Source organism: Setaria italica, chromosome VII (assembly GCF_000263155.2).
Source record: "Setaria italica strain Yugu1 chromosome VII, Setaria_italica_v2.0, whole genome shotgun sequence".
In the NCBI taxonomy this organism is placed as follows: domain Eukaryota; kingdom Viridiplantae; phylum Streptophyta; class Magnoliopsida; order Poales; family Poaceae; genus Setaria; species Setaria italica.
In genome coordinates this window covers 28,902,994-28,927,901 of record NC_028456.1, presented here as the reverse complement: position 1 = coordinate 28,927,901, position 24,908 = coordinate 28,902,994, and the positions used below count along the sequence as shown (strand labels likewise).

The 24,908-nt window shown below is 43.1% G+C and overlaps 2 protein-coding genes and 1 long non-coding RNA gene across 3 annotated transcripts; 1 reads left to right on the top strand and 2 right to left on the bottom strand.

The window, feature by feature from the left end:
* The first annotated feature begins 812 nt into the window (after positions 1 to 812).
* LOC111258016 lies at positions 813 to 2,375 on the top strand. The gene is made up of 3 exons (XR_002678646.1): positions 813 to 898; positions 1,013 to 1,591; positions 1,855 to 2,375. It is a non-coding gene; the product is annotated as an uncharacterized LOC111258016 (long non-coding RNA).
* A 5,521-nt stretch (positions 2,376 to 7,896) lies between these two features.
* Positions 7,897 to 9,087, bottom strand: LOC111258062. The gene is made up of 2 exons (XM_022828789.1): positions 8,687 to 9,087; positions 7,897 to 8,574 (listed from the first exon to the last, which is right to left on the bottom strand). Exon 2 carries the CDS (start codon positions 8,498 to 8,500, stop codon positions 8,096 to 8,098), a length of 405 nt encoding a protein of 134 aa, XP_022684524.1. The 5' UTR covers positions 8,501 to 8,574; positions 8,687 to 9,087; the 3' UTR covers positions 7,897 to 8,095.
* Positions 9,088 to 11,549: 2,462 nt separating this feature from the next.
* On the bottom strand, positions 11,550 to 24,684 carry LOC101767267. Its single transcript, XM_004976621.3, has 14 exons — positions 24,348 to 24,684; positions 22,570 to 23,106; positions 21,281 to 22,420; positions 20,759 to 21,083; positions 19,918 to 20,173; positions 19,613 to 19,829; positions 18,659 to 19,005; positions 17,786 to 18,313; positions 16,457 to 17,669; positions 15,994 to 16,347; positions 15,594 to 15,831; positions 12,633 to 15,163; positions 12,409 to 12,548; positions 11,550 to 12,205 (listed from the first exon to the last, which is right to left on the bottom strand). The coding sequence occupies exons 1-14, from the start codon at positions 24,456 to 24,458 to the stop codon at positions 11,872 to 11,874; spliced, it is 8,271 nt and encodes a 2,756-aa protein (XP_004976678.2). The 5' UTR covers positions 24,459 to 24,684; the 3' UTR covers positions 11,550 to 11,871.
* Positions 24,685 to 24,908: the final 224 nt, after the last annotated feature.

Sequence of the window (24,908 nt, the reverse complement as noted above, 5' to 3'; positions counted from 1 at the left end):
GATGAGTGGAAGCCGGAGACGATGGAGTGAGTGCGCCGGTGCCGTGGCACGCGGCGCGTCTGCCAAGCGCCCCGGCCTCGCGGAGCGGCTCGCGCGCGACCAGCGACTCACGGGGATTGATGCCAGCGCGCGTGATGCGCTCGGTGCGCGGGCACGAGGCACGCTACGCTCGAACGGTGAACGCCAGATGGCGCGCCGCCGTGATCAGCGTCGCACGGGTTTGTCACGGCGGATCTGGGGGCCGGCCGCCGTGCAGCCCGCAGCCGTGGCGCGGATGCGATCCAGATGTCAGCGGTGGTTGAGCATGGGGGCAGGCAGGTTGCCATGTCCCTACTGTGGTTCGTGGTTGCGTGGAGAGGGAGGAAGGAAATGAGAAGGAACCGCGGCGACCGGGGGGAAAAAATTCGGTGGGCACCGCCCCCGTACTCCTCCTGTGCGGACCGGCATCGCGATTTCGTCCGCGTTCGGATCGGCGCCACCGTGCGGTGTTCGCTAGCTCGGCTCCTCCGCGCGCTGTTGGCTCGCTCGGCTCGCTGCGCGCTCTGTTCGGTCGCTCGGCTCGCTCGCTCGCGACTCCTCGGCTCCTCTCCTGTAGGCGACGCGTCTTCTCCTCTCCTCGCACCGCCACATCTGCACTCCGCCGCATCGAAATTGCACCGCGCCACCGTGGTAATGATACGAGCGTGGTGGTCGATGAGGCGCGCGCCAGCCTGCGCCGCGCCGCCGCCGTCGCCAAGCTGCCGGCGTGACCGCCGCCGTCTCCCTCATCCGTGAGGGGCCACCACTCGTGCTCGAGGGGGGGGGGCGGCCGGCGGCGGACGACGGAGGATGGCGGCCGCAGCCGTCTCCCTCGAGGGTCATCCTCTTTGGACATTGCGTCCGCCACCACCTAATTCAGGTACAGATTTTGCATATTTGTTCTCGTACGTTTATCATTTGAAATTGGATCTAATATTACCGGTGTGGTGTGTGATATCGGTGATTGCTTACATGGTGCGCCTGTGTAATGCAGATTGCAATTCATTATCATGCCCTGAGCCTCTAATAGATCCACCTGCGGGAGCCCCATGTGCCTGTGTTCTACCAATAAGAGTTGGAATTCGTCTAAGTGTTTACCTTTATTCATTCTTTCCTTTTGTTATTCTGTTACTGATCAGTGCATCTTTTGCCCATCAAATCTATTATTGACATTCAATCGCATATGCACACAGTGGAGAATGCAGCATCAAACAAGTCATGCACCATCTCATTTATTGAACATGTTGAAATTCTGCACCACTAGTTCCCACCAAGAAATATGAACTTTATGCAGGTCTTCCTTCTCCACCACCTTCAGCACCAGAAGGTGTTGGTGATGGGGCATTTGGCAACAACAGAAATGCGAGGGCAATGAAACCTCTTGGGGTTGATGTAAGAAGACCCAAGAGAAAAGTGAATGGCAGCCTAATCGTTATTGCTGTTTTGTCTACCGTTATAGCATTGATTATTTGCTGTCTTGCTGCATGGTTGCTCATACTAAGATTCAGGGGCCCAAGTGACACAGCTCAAGGATTTCCACATAGTGTACTTTCGAAATTTTGTAGGTCATTTGGTATGTGTACCTAACCTGCTAATTCCCATAGTTTGCTAATTGTCTAGTGAAGTGGTGCCAATTTGCTATTGAAATTCACCATGAATTTATAGTTAATAAGCAAATATTATTTATTTGAAATGCCAGTCAACAGTGCTTGCAATAACTTCTCAGTTCAAAGGCTTTCTCTGCAATTTCTCATCATGTACATGTCCTTGCTAGAATAATATGTGCACTTTAGCTAGTACTAGTTTTTCCTTCTGAACCGTCTCAAATGATTGCAGGCACAGGTCACACGCTTTTAGCTGGTGTTGGTCGCTATAGTTCACCTTCAGGTCCGTCAGGTTCACTAGGCTAAAGCATCGCAATGTACGCAGGGCAGGCAAAAACATTCAAATTTGCTGAGATTGACAAGGCCACAAATGGCTTTGATGATTCAAAAGTACTTGGCGAAGGTGGCTTCGGATGTGTCTATCAGGGCACACTTGAAGGTGGAACGACAGTTGCGGTGAAGGTCCTTAAGAGATACGAAGGCTAGGGTGAGCGAGAGTTCTTGGCTGAGGTTGAGATGCTGGGACATTTACACCACCGGAGTTTGGTCAAGTTGTTAGGCTTAGTCTGCAGTCATATTGTCCTCGATGAGATCGAGCTCACCACCTAGTTGGAAGTCAAGTTCGTGGAGCAGTCCGGAGTGTAAATATTTGATGTTGTAGTTTGTACTTTGTAGTAATCACAGATGTACAGAGATGATCAATGTATCACCTTTTCTTGGGATATGAAATATATATATGGTTGTTTCAAATTCTGGAATGTGATGGCTGTTTCAAATCCTCTTATGTGGTATAAAAAAAGAAGAAAAATGACAGCAGAACAGAGTGCAATATGGTAATTTGAAAAAACAAATTATATGATCCTATAAATGGCTGGTTCTTCTAAAACATTATAGATAAGTTCACATATCCCAACCAACACTACTTAGATGAAAAATAAGCATAAGTGAAAATAAATTTCTGCTATAACACAACAAGGTTACATATTTTCTTTATTTGTCGGTCCATCAAAATCCAATTTTCTAGCACTCTGTCAAAATCGCGATGCCGGTCCGCACAGGAGGAGTACGGGGGCCGTGCCCACCGAATTTTTTTCCGTGGGAGGAGACCCTCGTCAAAACAACAACGAAAAAAAAGAGAAAAAAAAGGAGTGGCAGATACAGATCTCGATCCGACGGCTGGCTGTACATTACCCTCCCGTGAGACGTCATGCATGGACACAGAGACTGCCTGTGGATCCCACACTTCGCTTCTCTTTACCCACTTACTGTAGCTGAATTCCATTCCTCCACAAGAAAAGAAAAAAAGAAAAAGAATAAGGAGTTGTTGGTGTTGCTGGGGTTTTGCGGGTTCTTGGAATCGCGGCGGCGGCGGCGGAGGCGGACCTGGTTGCGATCGCGCCATCTCCATCGCTGTTGGTCGGGCACTAGCAGCAGGCAGCAGCCATGCCGCTTTTTCAGCAGGTACTGTGGTGCACTACTCCTCCGTCCCACTCGGGAGGCGATGGAGGAGTAGTGGGACCACTCGGGAGGTGATGGAGGAGTAGTGGGACGGAGGAGTAGTCCATCGGAACGAGATCTGTATCTGCCACTCCTTTTTTTCTCTTTTTTTTCGTTGTTATTTTGACGAGGGTCTCCTCCCACGGAAAAAAATTCGGTGGGCAGGGGCCCTGTACTCCTCCTGTACGGACCGGCATCACGATTTTGACAAAGTGCTAGAAAATTGGATTTTGATGGACCGACAAATAAAGAAAATATGTAACCTTGTTGTGTTATAGCAGAAATTTATTTTCACTTATGCTTATTTTTCATCTAAGTAGTGTCGGTTGGGACATGTGAACTTAATGTTTTAGAAGAACCAGCCATTTATAGGATCATATAATTTGTTTTTTCAAATTACCATATTGCACTCTGTTCTGCTGTCATTTTTCTTCTTTTTTTTATACCACATAAGAGGATTTGAAACAGCCATCACATTCCAGAAATTGAAACAACCATATATATATTTCATATCACAAGAAAAGGTGATACATTGATCATCCCAAGAAAAGGTGATACATTGATCATCTCTGTACATCTGTGATTACTACAAAGTACAAACTACAACATCAAATATTTACACTCCAGACTGCTCCACGAACTTGACTTCCAACTAGGTGGTGAGCTCGATCTCATCGAGGACAATATCACTGCAGACTAAGCCTAACAACTTGACCAAACTCCGGTGGTGTAAATGTACCAGCATCTCAACCTCAACCAAGAACTCTCGCTCACCCTGGCCTTCGTATCTCTTAAGGACCTTCACCGCAACTGTCGTTCCACCTTCAAGTGTGCCCTGATAGACACATCCGAAGCCACCTTCGCCAAGTACTTTTGAATCATCAAAGCCGTTTGTGGCCTTGTCAATCTCAGCAAATTTGAATGTTTTTGCCTGCCCTGCGTACATTGCGATGCTTTAGCCTAGTGAACCTGACGGACCTGAAGGTCAACTATAGCGACCAACACCAGCTAAAAGCGTGTGACCTGTGCCTGCAATCATTTGAGACGGTTCAGAAGGAAAAACTAGTACTGGCTAAAGTGCACATATTATTCTAGCAAGGACATGTACATGATGAGAAATCGCAGAGAAAGCCTTTGAACTGAGAAGTTATTGCAAGCACCGTTGACTGGCATTTCAAATAAATAATATTTGCTTATTGACTATAAATTCATGGTGAATTTCAATAGCAAATTGGCACCACTTCACTAGACAATTAGCAAACTATGGGAATTAGCAGGTTAGGTACACATACCAAATGACCTACAAAATTTCGGAAGTACACTATGTGGAAATCCTTGAGCTGTGTCACTTGGGCCCCTGAATCTTAGTATGAGCAACCATGCAGCAAGACAGCAAATAATCAATGCTATAACGGTAGACAAAACAGCAATAACGATTAGGCTGCCATTCACTTTTCTCTTGGGTCTTCTTACATCAACCCCAAGAGGTTTCATTGCCCTCGCATTTCTGTTGTTGCCAAATGCCCCATCACCAACACCTTCTGGTGCTGAAGGTGGTGGAGAAGGAAGACCTGCATAAAGTTCATATTTCTTGGTGGGAACTAGTGGTGCAGAATTTCAACATGTTCAATAAATGAGATGGTGCATGACTTGTTTGATGCTGCATTCTCCACTGTGTGCATATGCGATTGAATGTCAATAATAAATTTGATGGGCAAAAGATGCACTGATCAGTAACAGAATAACAAAAGGAAAGAATGAATAAAGGTAAACACTTAGACGAATTCCAACTCTTATTGGTAGAACACAGGCACATGGGGCTCCCGCAGGTGGATTTATTAGAGGCTCAGGGCATGATAATGAATTGCAATCTGCATTACACAGGCGCACCATGTAAGCAATCACCGATATCACACACCACACCAGTAATATTAGATCCAATTTCAAATGATAAACGTACGAGAACAAATATGCAAAATCTGTACCTGAATTAGGTGGTGGCGGACGCAATGTCCAAAGAGGATGACCCTCGAGGGAGACGGCTGCGGCCGCCATCCTCCGTCGTCCGCCGCCGGCCGCCCCCCCCCCCCCCCCCTCGAGCACGAGTGGTGCCCCCTCACGGATGAGGGAGACGGCGGCGGTCACGCCGGCGCTTGGGGACCGGGGGGGCGCGGCGCAGGCTGGCGCGCGCCTCATCGACCACCACGCTCCTATCATTCCCCAAACAAAAGGAAAAAAAAATGAAAATCACAGCAGTGTAGTATAAATAAAAAGGTAAATTGTTCAAATTAAAGATTGTTCATACTTCTACAATAAAGAGAGGTTACAAAATATTGGAAGAAATTTACAATTATTGTTTTAGGTCTCATGATGGAATTACATTTATCTAATTCTACATTGTGATAACTAGGCATATATATCATGTTTTGAGCTGCTTCTCTAGGGTCAGAACTTGAGATTCCCATGTCGAACGTTGATAAGAATTTCAGGTTTGCCGGTAGTATCCACATGTCATGCTATTCAGAGCGTGAAGTACATCTTTCAGACTTCATGATGTTGCGCATTTCTGCAGAGCTGTAAGCGTATCGTCGAAGGATTGTTGCTATTTTGAATTAATCACACCAATCAACAGAAGAAGATGCAAACGTTTCAAGTTTGTAGGTGACTGAGGAAGCGAGGATAATGAAATGGAAACGCTCCATCTTGTTCATCTCTGAAACCCAAACAGATTATACGGAGACTGAAACTAAAGCTTACACTGACACTACACCGTTCTGTTCGATTCGAGTATATTGCAATGCAACCTACAACCTGCAAATAGCAATTCCACCCACCATTTCAGTGATCGTAGTGCAAGAACCATGTCAACTCACATCCCACGTTTACATTCCTTCCGCAAAGCCTGACGCTTTGCAGGCAATTGGATGAATTCGACAACTCGACATGCATGCTCTGTTCCAATTTCCAAGTTGAGCTCCCAATTGGAAACAGAATGACGCAGCCTTCCGCGAACTCGATCACGTAACGTTTGATCGTGGGGGAAAGAAAGTGATTCATAATGGGGATATGAATGCCAGTCAGGGTTATCATCGAGTACGGCTGCAGCAGAACATCGTCCTGCTCCAGATTCTAGGCCTTACGCTCGTTGAGATGCCAGTTTTAGAATAGATTCTACATTTGTGCCACCACGTCACGTTTAAGTCAACAGATTCTCGGATTGCTTGTGCAATTCTACCCTCCGTCGCCGCTGCAGGCCCGCAGCTTCACCTTCCAAACCTTCGCCACCTCCGTTCTGGGCAGCAGTGGAGCTCCATGGCAGCCGGCCAGCCGCGACGGCCGCCTTCCTCTGAGGCTCTGACCTGCTCTCATGTCCAACCTTCTTCAGGTTCGGCAGCGGGAGCTTACGAGACGGAGAAAGGAAAGCTCAGTCCAGCGGGGTGCGGATGCAATCTGAGCAGCGAGGCGGGGCCTGGAAGCAGGCTCCTGGTGACCACCGGAGCCGGCATGGCTGGCCATCGCGAGGTCGTGCCACGGTGAGTCGGAGAAGTTTTTGCATTAAACCCTCTCAAATGGATTGCGACTATTAATCGCGATCAAATTTAGGGGTGTATATGAAAATATTTGATGCACAAAACATCCTAGAACTTTTCAAATAGCTCCCTATTTTCAGCTGCACTTCCTCCTGGCTCTCTTCCCCTTCCGCTCCGGTGGCGACGACAGCCGCTCGTCGCGGCGAACTGGCTTTGGATCCACCGGCTCTCCCCCCTTCCCTTATTCGCCCGATACCGCCTGCTGCGCCCCTTCCTAGTCCAGTAGTCCTTCTCTTCACCACAGTCCACAGCTCTGCACCTCTTCGCCCCGCAGTTGTCGCCGTCCTCGAGCAGGCTGGGAGCGCCGCGTCCGAGCGCGAGTTCCTCGCGGGCAATCCAAAAATACCGATGACTGCATCAGTTGATAAAATTAATCTACTGGCGAAGCCCAAAACGAATAATTGAAAAAAGACAGTTATCCACATCAACTAATTCTAGCGTCTGCGAGCAAAAGCAACCATGGGGAATTAAGCTCTGGAGTTCAGATGCTTCTTGTCCTGTGCAGCTTCTGTTACACCGGAACTTGAGATTAGCATGGCAGCGTCATGTTGGTTCACATTCTCATGCAGTGTCCAGATAACAGGCTGCTCAGAGTATGCAGTATATGTTTCAGATGTGCATAAGTTGTAAGCGTGTATCTTCAGACTTCAAGTTACTGTTATTCTGAAATTGCCACACAAAGTCACAAAAGTTTCAAATTAGTAGATGTCTAGGGGAATGTGAGATGGAAAGGCTCCAATTTGTTCATTTCTGGAATCCAGATACCACGACGTTTCTAATGCATTATCAGATTCTACAAAAGACTGAAACTAAGGGCTGGCAGGGCACCATCGCGATAATCAAAGTTGGGTAGGCTCACAGCATTTCTCTTATGTTTACACTTCACAGTCTGACCCATCACGCATGCCACACAAGCTACACTTCACAGTCGTCAGTCGGCATGCATGCTTAGTTTCGGGTTTGATCCTGTCTGCCCAGAAACAGCACGGCCGGCAAGCCTGGCCAAAATTTGAAACCCCAATCATGGCAAACCATTTCCCAACAATCCAACTATGTAAAATCGTACAGAAATTGATACATCTGGTCTATGTTCAGCAAATTCGCTCTTCATAGGCAGAAATCTTCAGAGGTTCGAAAGGATATGGAAAGATGACAATACTAGATCACCAAGATGGACTCATGGACACATGGAAGCAACTAGGCACAACCGAGACGAACTAACAAAGATATGGTATGCTGATTCATAATGGATTGTCAAACGCCCCAACACATCCATATCAAAAAAATCACTACTTGATGAATGCCACAAGTGTGAAATCATGATTTATACATCCCGTGGCGCACCATCCATTTGCCTACAAGGCGGTCAGAGCCTCAGAGCAACAGCTACTTGGAGGCAACATGACCCTGTGGAGCTCCACTCTTGTCACCTCGAACTATCTCGGCTTCCACTTCGCAGCGCATATTCTTCTCGTTCTCATAAAACTTACAGTAGTCATGGGTGAAGGCCTCCAGGCCCATGTCCATGGCTTTGCCAATGTGCTCATTCATGGTGAAGACACAGTGGTGGTTGCGCCGCCGGGCATCGTCGAGCTCTTCCGGCAAAGCCTTCCCTTCCTTCCGGCCGGCGCTGAGCTGGTGCCTGGCATGGGCGACGTCGGCACGGAGCGTGAACGGGTGGTTGGCCAAGGTCGCGGCCCAGCACCTCCGCTTGAACACAACCACGTCGAAGCGCTTGCGCAGCTCGCCCCGCCTCTCGATCCGAGCCTGCAGCTCCTTCCTCCCCGACATGTGACGAACCGTCAACTCGACGAGCTTCTACTCCTCCTCCTTGGTCATCGGCACCCACGGGCGGAACCTCCTCCCTGCGCGAAGAAGAGGCGTCGGAGAAAGGGGGTCAGAAACGGCCCTGATTGCGCTTGCGGTGCGGTCAAAAAAGGAAGAGATTTGGGGTTACGGCCGGGGCGGGGAATGAACCTGGCCTGGCGAGGTCGGCGGCGGGCGCGAGGGCGGCCGACGGCTTCACCTCGTCCTCCTCCTCGGGCGCTGGGACCGACGGGCCACCCTTCATCCCTGCGAGGAACCGGGAAGAGTGACGAGGTGAGAGGGAGGGCAAAAGCAAACCCTAACGTTTAGCCGCGCCCGCGAGGCGAGAGGGGGCGAGGGGCAACCGGGCGATGGGATCGGAGGGGAAACCTGGACCGGTGAGTCCCGCCGCAAGGGTGGGGGCGGGGGTTGCCGGGTGCAGCGAGCGGGAGCAGGTCGCCATTGGTGGGTGGTGGCGCCGGCGGCGGTGCGACGGCGAGGAGGCAGACGGTGCTCGCTGAGTCGCTTGGTCCGGTGCGGGACTTGTGCGCGCGGCGCGGGTGGGCTGCCAAGCGAAGCGAGCATGCAAATGGCCTCCGTACGCATGCGACCGAGTTCCGACGGGGTGTGTGTGGTGTGGGCAACTTGGATGGACCAGCGTGCGGGGCTTCCGCTGTGCCGCGAGAAGTGGCCTTCCCTTTTCTTGATAATGCATATCAAAGATGGGAAAGCGTAATTTTCATCCCTCATATTTCATTTGATGCAAATCAACCTCTTAACTATTTAAATTGATGCATTTATCATCATTTCCTTAATTTAATGATGATTTATATCATATAATAGCAGTTTAGGCTATGCAATCGTCCTACTAAGGACAACTTAGCCACGTCTTATGTTAATTTATTAATTATTGACATCGGTTTTAACCGAAGTCAACCGAAAAAGTTCTGACAAGTGGATGAAGGAGAGAGAAAGGAGCATGTTAATGTCCCTGCGTTAACCAAGGCCCGTGATTGGATTCTAGAAGCCGATAAGAAGACCGGAAGGATCCGATCCGAAGAGGAATCGACTCCACCAAATAAGAAAAAAGCATGGAGATTTATCTTTAGTAGTTTTTAGGCTTATTTGTACCGGTTCATATCGTAACTGACTAGGATTTTAGCTTGCTCCAAATATAAATATAAATCCATGAGCCTTGTAACGAATAATCATCAATCAATTAATACAACCTTTCAGTGCCACGCTGCTAAAATCCTAGAAGTAGGAGTAGAGTAGAAATAGGCGAGTTTCTTCTTGCGCGCAGGGCTGCATCAACTTCGATCTCAGGTGAGCTTGTAAGTACTGTCACCCAGCCATTACGTTATCTGCGTCAGAACTTTCTAGGCATTGTCCAATATTGAAAGCTTTTATCGTGTCGCTAGTTATCGAGTTAACTTTGATAGCAAATAGAACTTTCTATACTTTGTCCAATATTCTATTTGTCTTTGACGTTGCTTACAGTTATCGAGTTGTTTAATTTTATTAAGTTGCATCGTATCGATCTCTTAGTTTTATCAAGTGCTCACAGTTATGAATAGTTTAGATCTGATTAGGTTGTCTTTATTGGCTCCTTGATCTTGTTTAAGCGTTCACCAGTTATCTGATCGCTTCGGTTGGTTAGATCTTGCATGCTTTACTTGCTTTATATATGCTAGGTCCGATAGATCTTTACTCTTGCCCCTCGTATTACTAGCCGTCAGATCCTTAACGTCATAACGCTACTATTGAGAGCCGATGCATCAGCTAGGCGTGATGATGTCATCGAGGTGATAGGTGCACGTACGAGGCTTTACTGCCGCAAGCTAGTCTGTTGAGTTAGTGGGCCGAAGTCAATGTCCTCTCATTCTTATTACTTTGTCTAAGTTCAATATCATGACATTGATCAGATCCACTAGCTTAATCAGCTTGTAAGTGATAGGCAAGAGGTTCTTATTACCATGCTCTAATCTTTTAGATTAACATATTGATGTTTATGCCCTCTCATACGTGTTACCTTGTCTAAGTTCAATTCATGTATCATGACATTAATTGAGATATGCTAGTTTATCCGATGCGCGTGTGGTTGACAAGAGCTCCTTTTATGGCTGTTGTTTTATATCGCATTCATCTTAGGGCCAGTTTGGTTTGAGTTGCTTATTATAAGCAACTTAAAGTTTCTTATTTGGAGTTGCTTATTTTTAGTTCAGCTGTTTGGATACCCTTGCTTATAAGCATTGAATGAGGTGGATATTATCATGTTTGCCCCTAATCATTGAGAGAGAGAGGGAGGGCAACCATGCATTCAATGAGGGCAAGAGGTGTAAAGTACATCGGGAAGTCCCCATAAGCAACCCAAGAGTTGCTTATTTGCTTATCATAAGCAACCTCATAAGCAAGAGTGATTGGTTTCATAAGCAACTTATTTGCTTATTTTAAGTTGCTTATGCATCAGCATGTGAAACCAAACAGGTCCTTAGCCCGTCGGCTCATATAGCTGATAGCACATGTTATTAATGCTTCTTTTATTTATACCTCATGATTACATTGAAAATCTGTCGTGTTTATTCCAAGAATGCCTACCCATGAGTTCGAGAGGTTTCGTCGCCAATCGGCTTAGAAATTTAATGTTTACCTTGTCAATTTCAGGTCAAATTGATTGGCACGCCTTGCACCACTCACGAGTCAATTTGGAGCCTGCACTTGAGTTAATCAAATCTCCTAGGTCCTACCGTATTATTGAACACAGAAGTCTAAAGCTCAGATTTTGCGTCAACATTAATCTTGGGTGAATGGGTTCCATTAATATTTGTCAAAGAGAATTTATGGGGTATCCAATTTAGAAGATTTATTGAAATTTTTTGTGGACTTTATATTTTCAATTCAGCATATTACATCGCTAAGCATCTATTACTGATTAATCAAATGATTAATGGCACAAGCTGCCAGTAAATCGCACGGGGTTGATTTGTAGCAAAAATTGCAATCAAAAGTTTTTACATTGAAGACCGTATCGCCGTCGCAAACAATCTATGTCTTTATTCAAGAATAAATGGTCCTACTCGTCCCGATCTAGTGTAGATGTATGATAAAATAAATGTTGTACATGCACCTAGCTAATCCGCGCTATTCCAAGGGGGGAAAACACCTTTTAGAAATTTTAGTATAAACCCACCCAACCAACGAAACAGTCACATATCGTAAGCTAGTAAGTTCGAAGCAACGACATAATTCTTCAGTACATCCAAGCAAGCTAAGCATCCTTGGTAGTGCTGTTACAGAGAGAAGGGTACGTGCCAAAGTTTATAACAAACTATAGCTTGTTATAGGTAAACACTAGCTCACTTCTTCCCGCCGCGTTTGGACTTCTTTGATTTCTTCTTGTTCTGCTTTTGCGCCTTCTTTTTTGAAGTTGAGCAGGTCCCCGTTGCTTCTTCCTTGACCGGTTCCAATGTCTCTCTTCCTCCTGTGTCAGGTTCATTATCTGAGCAGTCACTCCATTCATCATCCCCGTCCGTGTGCAACTGGACAGCAGGTGCAGCTTCCTTCCTTCTTTCAGATTCTTCTATGGAAGCTCTCTCAGAGAGCATAAAACTGATGATTTTCTGCAGTTTATTCTCGCCATCGCTCCATGTTGAGTAAAGGTCGTCGACAGTCAGATAAGCATTCTTCTCCCTGTAATGACACAGCTGTCAGAATCCTCAAATGGGATTAACTTTCAGACGGTATGGAAATTACTAATGAAAAATACATACATAGGCAGCCTATGCTCGAAGTAAATATAAAAACAATGAAAGTAACATACAGTCCCAAGATTTCATCAAAGCTGGAGTAGCTCCAACTATATCTCATAAATGCTGACATTGTAATTTGCTTACCTGACAGATTGTCCTTCAAATTGATAGCAGATGTGCCTGACCTCTTGCAACAATTGTGCATCAATATTTTCTGGAAGACTACTTAGCTCCAGCCAGGAAAGGGCACTTCTAAGGAATAGAATGACAATCCATGCATCCTTCTACAAAAATTAGCATAAAAAAACATAAACCTGACATTCGTGCAGCATTGAGACAGAAGGTAAAGCACAAATTATCAAATTTACCTGGTCATATATTAAGACTTGAAACGAGACAAATTTCTCCCAAAAGGAAATATTTTCATCACTCAGATACAATTCAAGTCTACTCTCCATCTTATTATCCCGTACTTTTGGGATAGAGAAATTTCCAGGAGTAACACTGAAAGTTTTTGTTTCTTCTTGCATAGGCGATTCCTGCTCTGCTGGACAAAGAAGTACCATTACTTTCTTAACATCACTCAAATCCTCACTGCTAATTATATGAGCGTTTAAGTTTCGGCAGATTTCCTTGCTGGGGGAACCAAGAATGACCAGGCGATTACCAATTGCTGCAAGTGCATCAGCAAATATTATTCTGAATTTGGTCAACGTGGGATACTTCAAATTCAAGAAGTTTACAATCCTATTGGAGAATTCCGGTGGTAAATCCTCAAAAATGTTACACTTCTTTAGGAAATCTGTGACCTCATAGCATTTCGCTCGTGGAAGTGACAGAGTCACCAGATAAAGCAAGATTACTAGTCTCAGGAGGACTGGAATGTATGTTTTCCGAGCCCACCCTTGAATAGCACACTTATTTGTCAAGAGTTCCCTAATTGACTGGAATATGAAACGCCTTGACAATAATGACACATCCTGATCTAAATCCTGGCTGCCTGGGCCAGAAACCAGGCAGGTACCAAGGTAGTTCTTGCTTGTGCGGCACTTCAGCATCTTAATCAAAAGAGATTTTGTGCAAAACACAAAACCATCCATTATAAGAAAGGAAGATGCTAAAAAACCAAGGCACTCCATGAGATTCACATAGCATATCAGAGATATATAATCTGGTTCAGTCCTCCAGTTTGCACTGAAAGTATATTCAAGAGCTAGTTTGAAGTTCAAGATCAATGTGCTTCTTCCATCACCAAAATCAAGAAATCTTTTCAACGACTGAAAAAAACGTGCCCAATCTGAACCTCTATTCAGGTATTCGCCAAGTTTTGAATTCACCGTGTCATCCAATCGTGCTACATACAGCAGATACATAGTTATTCTTCCAAGGTACCCGTGAGTCAACTTTCGATTAGCTGGCCTAAGATCTGAACCAAGGGAATCCACAATCAAATCATATGCAGCCGGTGAGTCAAGCATAAAGAAAAAGCTGTTTGTTGTTTCATCCCTCCAAGCCATGAAAAGTAACTCAAAGAAGCGATGTTCGCAGAGAGTGAAGAGGTTTCCTAACTTTTTGGGAAATTTTGGCAGACAGAACTCCGAGTCTTTCATGAACTTTATAATTTCACTTATGATAATGATGGTTCTCCACTGGGTATGTGGCGATGATGCTTGCTCCAACGAAGCTTCAACAAGAGACTCCATCTTCTGGACTACACAAAAGCCAACAGAAGAAAGCTCATTTACCAAGAAATTCTGAGCACATGACTTAAACTGGACAGTGTCCAGCCAACATCTGTTGCCATCTTGTTCCAAAGAGTTCCTACCGATGTTAGTAAGCCAACTTGAATCCATGTTAAGTACCGCATATCGACTGTCACCATCTTGTCTCAACCCAAAGTATTTAGCACAAAGATCTTCACACATAGCTGCAAAATAATTTTCTTTTTGATCTTGATAGTGTTGAAGATGAGCTATCACTTTGACTATAATTGAACTCCAGTGGTTCCAAACACAGGCTAGTGTTCTCAGTGACATTTGATTACAGGCCAGAAAATCATGACAATACTGTTCATCCTCAGATCCTGGCTCTAAGTCGAGATTGTATCCAGAGGTTTGAGACTGAAGATGAACATCAATAAGAGAACGAGCAGAAATAAATTCGATTAACAAGTTTCCACATTTTCTGCCTTGAAGCAAGTTGTAGGTTAAGCTGGCGAGAGATTTACGTGAATGTGACAATACATCTGCTTCAAAGCAAGCCAAGAAGAAAAATTCCTCAGATACTTTCTTTGCCATCTCTTTCACTTGTACGAGAAACTGTTCCTTTTCTGCAAAACTTTTTGGAGGCCATCCTCTACTGTGTGGAGCCCATAAGGAATTCACAGTGACATAGAGAAGAAGAAGCTGTGTAGCATTCTCAAACAATTCTGCCTTCTCTAGCATGTTTACTTCCAATAAGATATCGCCTTTAAGCTTAGCTATACCGGCAGCTTCAAGGAAATTATCCATTTCCATCTCTATACTCAGCAGTTCATCCAAAAGATTCCTAGAATTTAAGAATGCTCGAACATGATCCATAGAATTGAAAGCCTTGACAAATGGCATCATGTGCTTCATGTCCCCACGTTCAAAATAGTGCAATGCACAACTTTCTAGATATGTGTTTCTAAGGACAGCAACCTCTGAGTTGAAATTCTCACACTGTTCCTTCTCCAACTGCTGCAGGAATTGCAGGCCCTGACTAAATAATTTCCCATTTGAGCAGCAGGATAAACACTTTGTATAACATCTAGCTTTGAAGTAGACTTCAGCTGCCTGTGACCAGCATTCAGTCATAGCAAAACAGTCACCAGCATCTTCAAGTCTTGAAGTTCCACATTTTTCCATATAGACCATTCCTATGCCAATTGAAGATTGTCACATTCATGTCTTCAATTCAGTGTTGTGTGTGGTGTTATGTAAAACCATTTTGAAAAAAAAAACTAGCATATTTGAAAAAGCTGGGGAAATAGAAATTGTAGCAACTAGCAACTGACCAGTCAACAACATCAAAAGGAATAAAAGCTCACTAAAACGGAAATCAAGTATCTCTTTCAAAATCAGGGATCCTCCAGGGTTGGGATTCTAGAGCAGCCCACAAATCCATTTTTTTAATAATGGAAAAATAGTTCTGGCCTCTGAACCATTAGATAGAAATATACTCATGACAGTAACACACTAGCTTCCTTCACAAATAGCTGGCTACCCAATGATTTGTATAATGAAAAGTCATAATCATGAAACCTTGATCATGTTGATGAATAACAAGAGTATGGAAATTGATCACACCTGCTCTTTTGTAGTCACCTAATTTGATGTAGCAAGTGGCAGCCTTCTCATGCATGCCAATAGACTCATAAATCTCTGATGCCTTTTGCAAGGAAGCCTGGCCCATCTCCAAATTTGTGGAGATTACACGGTCAGCAGTTGCCAGAAGTCCAGCAGCTCTTGCCCACTTCTCTCTATATGCATCACCAGCCTTTTCAAAGCACATTGTAGCCATCTCAAATTGCCCCTCATTAAATAACTAAAATAAAAAATGCACTTGTTACATTGTTAAAGAGAAGCACAGTACCATCAAAGGCAGTTCTGCACCATACTTGGAACAAGCATGTGAGGAAATAAAATCCACACACTTGAACCTAGTAAGATTTAGCCTCATGATGTCAAAAAAGTATATATCACTAACCTTGGTACCCCGTAGCCTCCAATCATCAGCACTGCTCCCTGTCTGCATTGCTTGAATCAGTGAAGAATCAAGTAGTCTAACCTCCACAATGCACAACTTCTTCCAATAGTCGAACATTGGTTGACAATAATCGTCAGTACTTTCGCAGATCCATAGTCTTTGCCTAGTTCGTGTGATAGCGACATAGAGCTGCTTCAATTCTGAACATAGGAGATAATGCTTGTTTCTATCGAAACCCGGATGAGATATCTGTTCTGATGATGCTATAACATCTTTGCTTTTCATGTAATCATACACAACTCTCCATCTGTTCCGTAATGGTGATGAACTGAAAAAGTTGTACAGCAGCACATCCTACAGAATATATTTTTGAAGGATTTAGTATCCTTAAAGCTAAAACTAAAGAAACCACACTTCAAATGAAAATATATTACAGTATGAGCAAAACTTTAGAGGCTTATACCTGGAATTCAAGGCCCTTACATTCAACAATAGTCAAGACAAGAGCTTGTTTGCCAACGAGGTTAACAATTTGTTTCTTGGTAGCATCATCACGAACCAATATGATTTGCTCAGCACCAAAGCCATGCTGTTTATCATGTTCACTTTTGCTTTCTCCAAAAATAGTCATAATTGCATTCTCATCATTACCTGACTCGAGGAGAACAGGAGCTTCACCATATACAAGACCAGTTTCTGGATTAAGCTTGTCAACACAAGACGGGAAAAAGTAGTACAAAAGGCTCATTATACTCTGGGCCATACGAAGTACACCACAATGTGTGCGAAAATTCTGACTGAGTTGGAACATATCTGCGAGATAAACTTGTTTTCCATGTTTAGTTCCTTGGTTGCTTCCTTGGTTACACGCTTCAGTTTCAGAGAGGAACGAGGTATAAAATAGGGAGCGAACATCTTCAAACCTGAAATCAATGCCCCTTGCTATAGTTTGTGCTGTGTCACCAGCAAAAACAAAGCCTTCCTTGAAGTTCCTGCAGACATACTTGAGAAGTGCTAATTGTGACATGGTAAGATCCTGCACCTCGTCTATGTAAATAAAATCCACCAAATCCCCATTGTAACCCTCAGAAACTAGACTGCTGTGAAGACTACAGACAAAATCTGACAAATCAAATTCTCTAGCAGTGCGCTTCATACTCTCATAGTCAAGAAAAATATCATAAACCTTATCTCTCACTTTACTGTTCAGAGATGAAAATCTTCTATCAGAGAGCATCACATAATCAACCCTTTCGAGTTTACCATTGTAAGGCCCCGTTGCTTTGTATCCACCCTTTATGTGAGAAATTATTTCAGTAAATACAGTTGATGCATCAAGATTCTTTGTTAGTTCTGCATTGAAATGAGGCCAATAGGAAGAAACAAATTTCTCAAATGTAACTTCTTTGGATTCAATAAAAGCTTGCAAAGCTCGGGATTTGGAATGACCTCTCTCAGTGCTTGACTTGAGTTCTCCACAAAACATGTCAAAAAAAGAAGTCCGGAACGTTCCATCAAGCATCATCAAGAATTTACGGAATGTGATAGTAAGAGGATAGTACTCATGTGGTAGATCATTAAAGTTATCAGGTATATCTGTAAACTGTTCGAGATCATCAATGATATCATGCATATGAAGAATGCTAGGCTGGTCAGAGACATCACCGGAGCCAAATCTATAAAGGGTTGAAAAACAAATAGTAAATTAGGAACATGGTGGATATATTGACAATGCAATCAAAGTAAATTGATTTGGAAGGAACTGGATTAGCCCTCTATTAAGACAACATACCTTTTAAGTCTGCAAATGTGGTTTTTTATAGCTGAACAGAGCTTTGGGCTTACAGTGATAAGGACTTGCTTCACAATATTTCCACTTTCGCTTGTGTCCTTCTCAAGCAAAGTACCTTCATGTTCAGCCAAAGATGTATCAACTTCGTTCAACGCTAGTCCTTGGGATGCAATCAAGGACTGTTGCTCAATTTGATACAATTTCATTGTCAAAACAGTGGTTTTCCCAGTGCCAGACCGCCCAAGAATGAAACTGGTGAGTGGGAATCGAATTATCGCCTCCTCTTCATCGGTCAGTTCAAAGGGGACCTCGATTTCACTCCCATCAGTAGCTGTCAGCAAATGTTTTGCCACACCAGATGATAAAGAGTAAAACTTCATCAGTAAGAAGCTTTCACTAACTTTTGTATTCTCCAGAGTGCATGAGGTGTCCACATGATCATGATGTTCCTGATTATCAACTCTAACATCCTTTTTATACCGAATAATGTTATGTCCTGCATCCCAAATTACAGGAACTTCCAATTTCCTGTCATCCACATTAAAAAATTAAGTAACAAAATAACAGGAATAAACACATGCGTAGAAAAATTGAAGTCAAAACAAAATATAATCATAAACAAGGGATCTAATGTGGAAATAAAAAATAGTGGCTAAGAAAACCATGCGCGCAGGCAAACATCCAGTATATCAAGGAGAGTGACAGCAGAAAGATGTTCAAATAATTCCTTTTCCCCTGTACCTAGTTAGGCAATTGAAGCTAACAACAATAGTAGCTTCTTGCCAAGGAATTTAAGTTCCACATTTCATAAAGCATCAATCAAAATAAAAACCGAAGAAAACAGATTAAGCATGAGTCAGGAAACAAGCATACCCCTCTGTCTGCACTCTTCTGCAGTGGTCAATGTAATCATCTGTGTACATGGAAAAAAGATTTTCAAGATGTTGAACGGTCCTAGCAACATGTTGCTGCGACAAAATGTCCCATACTCTTATTATCTGAAAATATCTTTCATTTTTCTCCAAATCAATGCTCCAAACAAGATAAAGGTCCCTGATCCTGTATACTTTTGCAAGCTGGAATGCATCAGTTACATCAGAACTCTTTATTGTTGTCCTCCAACCACCACCAAGTTTGACAAGCTTTTGAAGTACCTCCCTCCTTAGCTGTGGAGATTTCAGTTTCATGAAAGACTTTCTAAAGTTGTCGCTTAGAATGACCTATTGAGTTATTCAGTACAAACAAAAAGGAGAGAACCTCAGTAAAAAGGCAAATCCACGAATAATGATTAGAACTGCACGCAAAAACGTTTAGGGCCTCTTATAACATGGTTTAAGTGAAGGAACCACGCAATTTATATATCAAAATAAAATATAAATAAAACATAGGGCCTTGCATGTATTAGGTACAAACCACTTAGTATCCAGTTACAGCATAAAAAATCTAACAGACATGACTAGATTACAAAAGCAACGATACGTGATTCCAAAAGTAGGAAAGACACATCTAGTTCAGGACCAGCACAAATGTGGTCTGCATTTAAAAGAACATCTATGAACTCTGTATATAGAAGTGATAGCATAACATATAATGCCACTTCAATACAAATCAATGTCAATATGTTCAATTCAATAATTATGGCTATCTAGCCTCAGAATATCAAATAAATATTCAAATATCATTAGGTTTTAATAAGTGTAAATTATACATTATGAGCTACTCCCAAGTATTAATGAAGCACTTAGGCTGCAAGTAATTATTAGCTAAGACACAGAATTTTCAATAACGCATGAAAGTAAAACAACTACATATAACTGCCATACTTACCTTCCATCTAGTACTGCTGAAAACTGCCGAGTCAGTATTCAGCAGATCGTCAAGTTCATCAAGTTCATGCTTTACATGTATAATCAACTTGCACATTGCAGTGTCATTAGTGGCATTAACAATACATTTGCGTTGATGTGCATCGGCAAGCAGGTCTGTCCAGACTGTCCCACTTTTACATAATGTATTTGCATTTCCAAGAATCCAAAGACAATGCCTGCATCAAATAAAGCACCCATCAGTTAACTTTTGATCATCACCTTCAAATGTACTTTCAGCAACAGTGGCAGAAAATAGATGCACACCTTGCTCTAGTAAGAGCAACATTTGTCCGTTGGTAGTCAGCAAGAAATCCAACAGCACCCCTCCTATTGGATCTAACCGTTGATAGGATGATTATGTCATCTTCTTCTCCTTGGAAACCATCAATTGACTTGACCCTGACATGAAAGCCGTCACATGAATCATACTTTTTGCCAAGTTTATCTTTGATGGCCGCAACTTGAGAACTATATGGAGAAACTACACCAATGCTGATCCCTTGGCCTGTCTTTTTCCAAGCTGCAGGGGAGAGGAAAATATAAGAGCACTGATTTTCCTCATGAGGCACTTTCTTGCATAGAACTAATAGAGAAATTGATTATGCAAACTAAGTCGACAGCTCCTGTACCAGCCAATAACTGACTTAACAACATTTCACTTCCATGAATATAATTTTCACATGGTCATGTAAAAAAAATAGATTTTACAATACAAGGTTCAACCCAGAACTTACATTTTGTCTATTCCATCTGTTTTACCATGTTTGCTGATAGCGCATATGCGCACTGACATAGACAGTACAAGTTTCAATAAAAAAATAATGTGAAATGACCATTCATACCCCTATTAAATAACATGGTGCGACCACTCACATCTTTTAAAGCACTTAATTAGGGTTATGGAGTGGAAACATTGCAACAACCGCACTCTTGATACCTATTCCCCCAAGGCCATGGACAAACATAGCGAAATGAAGGGAATAATGTATAGCATAAGTCAAGAATATATAAGCTCCTAAGGTGCTATGCTATGTTAGCCACTCGCTTCACAAACAACAACACCTTAAGATATTAGGGCTATAAGAAGAATTAAGCTTAGACATACATTTAAAGATGGTTTGGATCAAGTGCAAAACAACAGCAACTTCAACCAGGTTCCGCCAACTGTTTCCTGCACCCTCCTTTTCTTCCCTCCCATCAGTGATGTTTATGAAAGTGTAACTACCAAAAGGAAGGCCCATGTAATCCTTGCTGTAGGAAGGAGAAAGAACATTTGGACCATCTAAAATCTTCCTATTGTAAAATTGAGCATTTGGAAATAAACTGATACAAGGGTTCATGCGATACTGTATGTTCAGCAAATGCTTTTCAAAATTCAGTATAACCAATCTCTCAAAAAGACTGATTCCAAATCCAGCTTCCTTGCATACCTAAATATAAACAATGAAAGATCAGAATAATTATCATCAAATAGATAATAAACAAAAATAAACAGGATGGTGACATAGCCTTTTGTTGAAAATAAGTGTTGCAACATTTCAGCATGGGAAAAGTATATACTAGGAGCATACATCTCTGGTCAAGGAATGAAAGTATGCATCATAATAAGGTTAAGGTGGAACATTACCTGACTTCTAACCAGTGGCCTCAGCTGGCAGTCATCGCCCACCAAAATAACATGTTTCAACCAATGCAAACGTAGTGGGATAACCAATTCACATTCCTTCACTTGAGCAGCCTCATCAACAATTAACACATCAAGTGGAGGAATCTCTGCATTATGTAACCGATAAGAACTAGAGGCAGTACAGAAAATTAGAGTTGCATTACGCATGCAGTAGTTCTGAACCCAATTCCTGTCTACACCAATAGGTAAATTAAGTGAACTCTGAAGATCTTTCAGCAATTTAAGGCACAAGGACCTTGCTCCATCCAGTTCCTTCTCAATAGGAGACATCAACTTTCCATAGATAGAATTCTCAGTAGACTGGAAATCAAAGCCTTTTTTCGCATTCTCATCAGTTAAACCTCCATCACATAAAAGAGCATCAATTTTTCCCAGCAAACTCAACAACATAGATATATTGCTGACATTATCGTGTGAAAAGCACCTTCCTGGAAGGTGAATCCATAAACTCATCATGCATTTCTTTACAGCTGTTGCTGCCACATCAAATTGTTTCTTCAGGAAATCCAGAAAGCACACAGCATCACTGCTTCCATCATCCTCAAGAAGCATATCATATTGAGAACCACAGTCCTCAAAAAACGATATCATTGAAGCAATTGTGTACCTCCATCCAGACAATGAGGAAAAGCACTCAGCAAGCTCATCCACACGATAATCCAAGAAAATTTCGTGGAGCTCCTTGGTGATATCCATCTTGTACTTGTTCCCTAATAATAAAACATCTCCAAGCGCAAGAGGTAGATCACTTTTGTCAATTTTCTTGTTGAAATCCTTCAAATTTTGAAGGAATCGGGTGCAAACTCCAACAACAGCAACATTTGTAGGAGCACATGTAAGAGTTCTACATTTCAAACAAGCCAAAGCCCACAGTATAGAACTAACAGTCTTGGTCTTTCCAGTACCTGGTGGACCCCATATAAGTTTTGTGAGGTTTAAATGCCTACATTGTACAGCTGAGATGATAGATTCAATGGCATCCACTTGTGATTGATTAAGATTAACTGACAGTAACTGCTCTGGAAATGGAGCTAAACAGTCATCATCCTTTTTAACACATACAGCACAGACATCTTCATCCTACAATGGAATTAACAGAGTATGTTAGATATCAGCCTATAACCTGGAAACAGTGGAATTAACAAAGGGTATGTTAGACATCAGCCTATAACATGTGCCAATACGAAATATTCAGTTAACTCAAAAGGAAACCATGCAAGTCGTATTACCGTATTTCTGGGAGCCAAAAGTGACCTGATTATTGTGAAATTGTTTTTCATTCTTGTGTCAAAGCAAAGTGCTTTCCATATCCATATATTTGTCATTATATTATCAAGAAAAATTGCATGTCTGAGTTTAGTTAAATCTCCATCTAAGACAGTATCACTCGCAACTTTCACTCTGAAGCCCTTCTGATATTGGTCATTCATAGAAACTTCAGAAACCATTGCCAGGAAATATGTCAGACCATAGCGGTTGAAGTCCTCTGCAGCTTCAGGTTTCATGCTAGACAGAATGAAGATGTCACCATTCCTAGCAGTATAAGTCTCAGTAGAGAAACCAGCACCATTGTCCCAAAAGTCCACATCCATAAAATACTGTCCTGATTTCCCTGCTATTTCCATGGAAAGTATTTTTGATGAGGGCGCTTCTGCGATGAGCTCAAGGCATGAGCTTAGGCTTGACCTTGTTTCTTCAATCAGAGGTGGGACATATGATTTCAAGTAGTCATCAAGTGAACTAAAGCTGAATGGGATCTTCTCGACCTGAATAAATAAACAATTGGTAAATGATAATTCTATGAAAGGTACTCATTCAAATTTTTAGTGGCATCCTGTTTCTACCACTACAAATTTACTAACAATAGCTTTTCAAACTTAGGTTAGAAAAAATGGAAATGATATTAGTTATAGGAGCTATTTCAATAATACTAAACGTTTTAGCTATCTATGTACTGTTGAAACAATATCAGGAGTTCTCCCGCCAGTCGAGTTTTTTTTTTTAATATCAGGACAAAGTTTGAATAAAAAGGGTCAAAAGTGAAGTTACTCAAAAACAGATGGGTAACATTAAAAAGAAGAGTTCAATGCAGCAGCAACTTATAGCAAGCCAAATAGCATAGAAATATGGAAGTTAATGCTAACTTAACAAAGATATGGTCAGTTTCATCTAGTGCAGAACCAAGCACAAAGATACAACACAGAAAATCGCAGGGTGAGTAGTCGTTGGCCATCACACTACTTACCAGTTGTGGAATAAATTAACAGCAACAAGATCTCTTGCACCAATTTCTATAGCTTAGTTGCTCAATAGCATTACTATGTATCTGTCTCATTAGGCATGATGGCACTCGCATGCGCATCTCCCAAAAGAATTTTGAAACTTATGAGCCCAGGGCGACACATCTTCAAGCTATGCAAAAGACCACGCTAGTATGCTACAGACCACTTCAACACATCACAAATGATCACACAATATGCACGCAACAAATTAATTAGCCAAGGCCTCATTGCCTGCATGATGCGCAAAATGTGAGGCCAGAAAAATAGACATACAAGGCCAGAAAAATAGACATACAGTTGCTAAGCTAACCTTAGTTATCAGTTGCATTTGACCCCACCAACGCCCAATTCCTGACCAGAAGCATATATAAGGTTTCTAACAAGCTGTCAGATTGTTCACACATGGCAATTAGGGAAACGCCCATTCACTTTCCCAACCCCACACACTTACACAGTAGACAACACATTAAGCACCATTTCCGCAGCATTCTATAGTTCGAAGTGACCAGTTTCTATCACACAGACACAGGCCGTACGTACCAACAGGGCACCGCAAGCGACTGTAGAAATCTAACCATGAATCGATCTTCTCACACCGTCACACGCACACGCACGCTCTTCGCACGACGCGCAAACTAACGGAACACAAACAAAATCGCTCAAGTTGGCAACCGCCGTACGGGTAATCGCAACCAAGCGCGCCAGCCGAAGGATCGATCGAGCACCTTCCCCTTGAAGAGGTCGTCGTCCATGATGTCGCGCACCGACCAGGAGAGCACGATGTCCTCCAAATCGCTCTCCTCCGCTGCCATCTCGCGGTCGCGGTGCTCCCTCATCTCGCTCGCTGGCTCTTCACCCGCTCGCGCACGGACGAGCAGACCGCATTCGCAGCCTCAGCCTCGCAGGGGGAAGGGGTGGGGTTTTCTCGATGAGTCGTTTCGCTGCTCAGTGGAAAGCTGGAGCGGTGATCAGTGAGGGGTGGGGGTTTTTTAATGCGTCGTAATCTTTTGCTTCTCGGAGAAGAAACGAGGCGGTTCTTCTCTCTCTAATATATCTCTGCGTTCGTGGCCTCGGGGTTTGAGCGGCTTTTTTGTGGGGAACTGGGTAAGGCAAATGGCGCAGTGAACTGTGGAGGGATGAACGGATGAGCTCTGGCCTCTGGAAGCGAAAGGGCACGAGCCGATGGCCGATGACCAATTTCTGAACTGTAGTAGGAAGTGGTTGCTCTTCAGTTAGGTGGCGTTTGGTTCCCTTTGCTTATTTTTAAGTAAGTGTCACATCAATAT

What these genes read in the sequence shown, in the direction of transcription:
- LOC101767267 (XM_004976621.3), bottom strand. Translation starts at nt 24,458, where the DNA reads ATGAGGGAGCACCGCGACCGCGAGATGGCAGCGGAGGAGAGCGATTTG. An exon ending in GATCCAAACCATCTTTAAAT is followed by an intron (nt 20,174 to 20,758) that starts GTATGTCTAAGC and finishes TCTCCCCTGCAG; the next exon opens with CTTGGAAAAAGACAGGCCAA. An exon ending in GTTGCTCTTACTAGAGCAAG is followed by an intron (nt 19,830 to 19,917) that starts GTGTGCATCTAT and finishes TATTTGATGCAG; the next exon opens with GCATTGTCTTTGGATTCTTG.
- LOC111258062 (XM_022828789.1), bottom strand. Translation starts at nt 8,500, where the DNA reads ATGTCGGGGAGGAAGGAGCTGCAGGCTCGGATCGAGAGGCGGGGCGAG.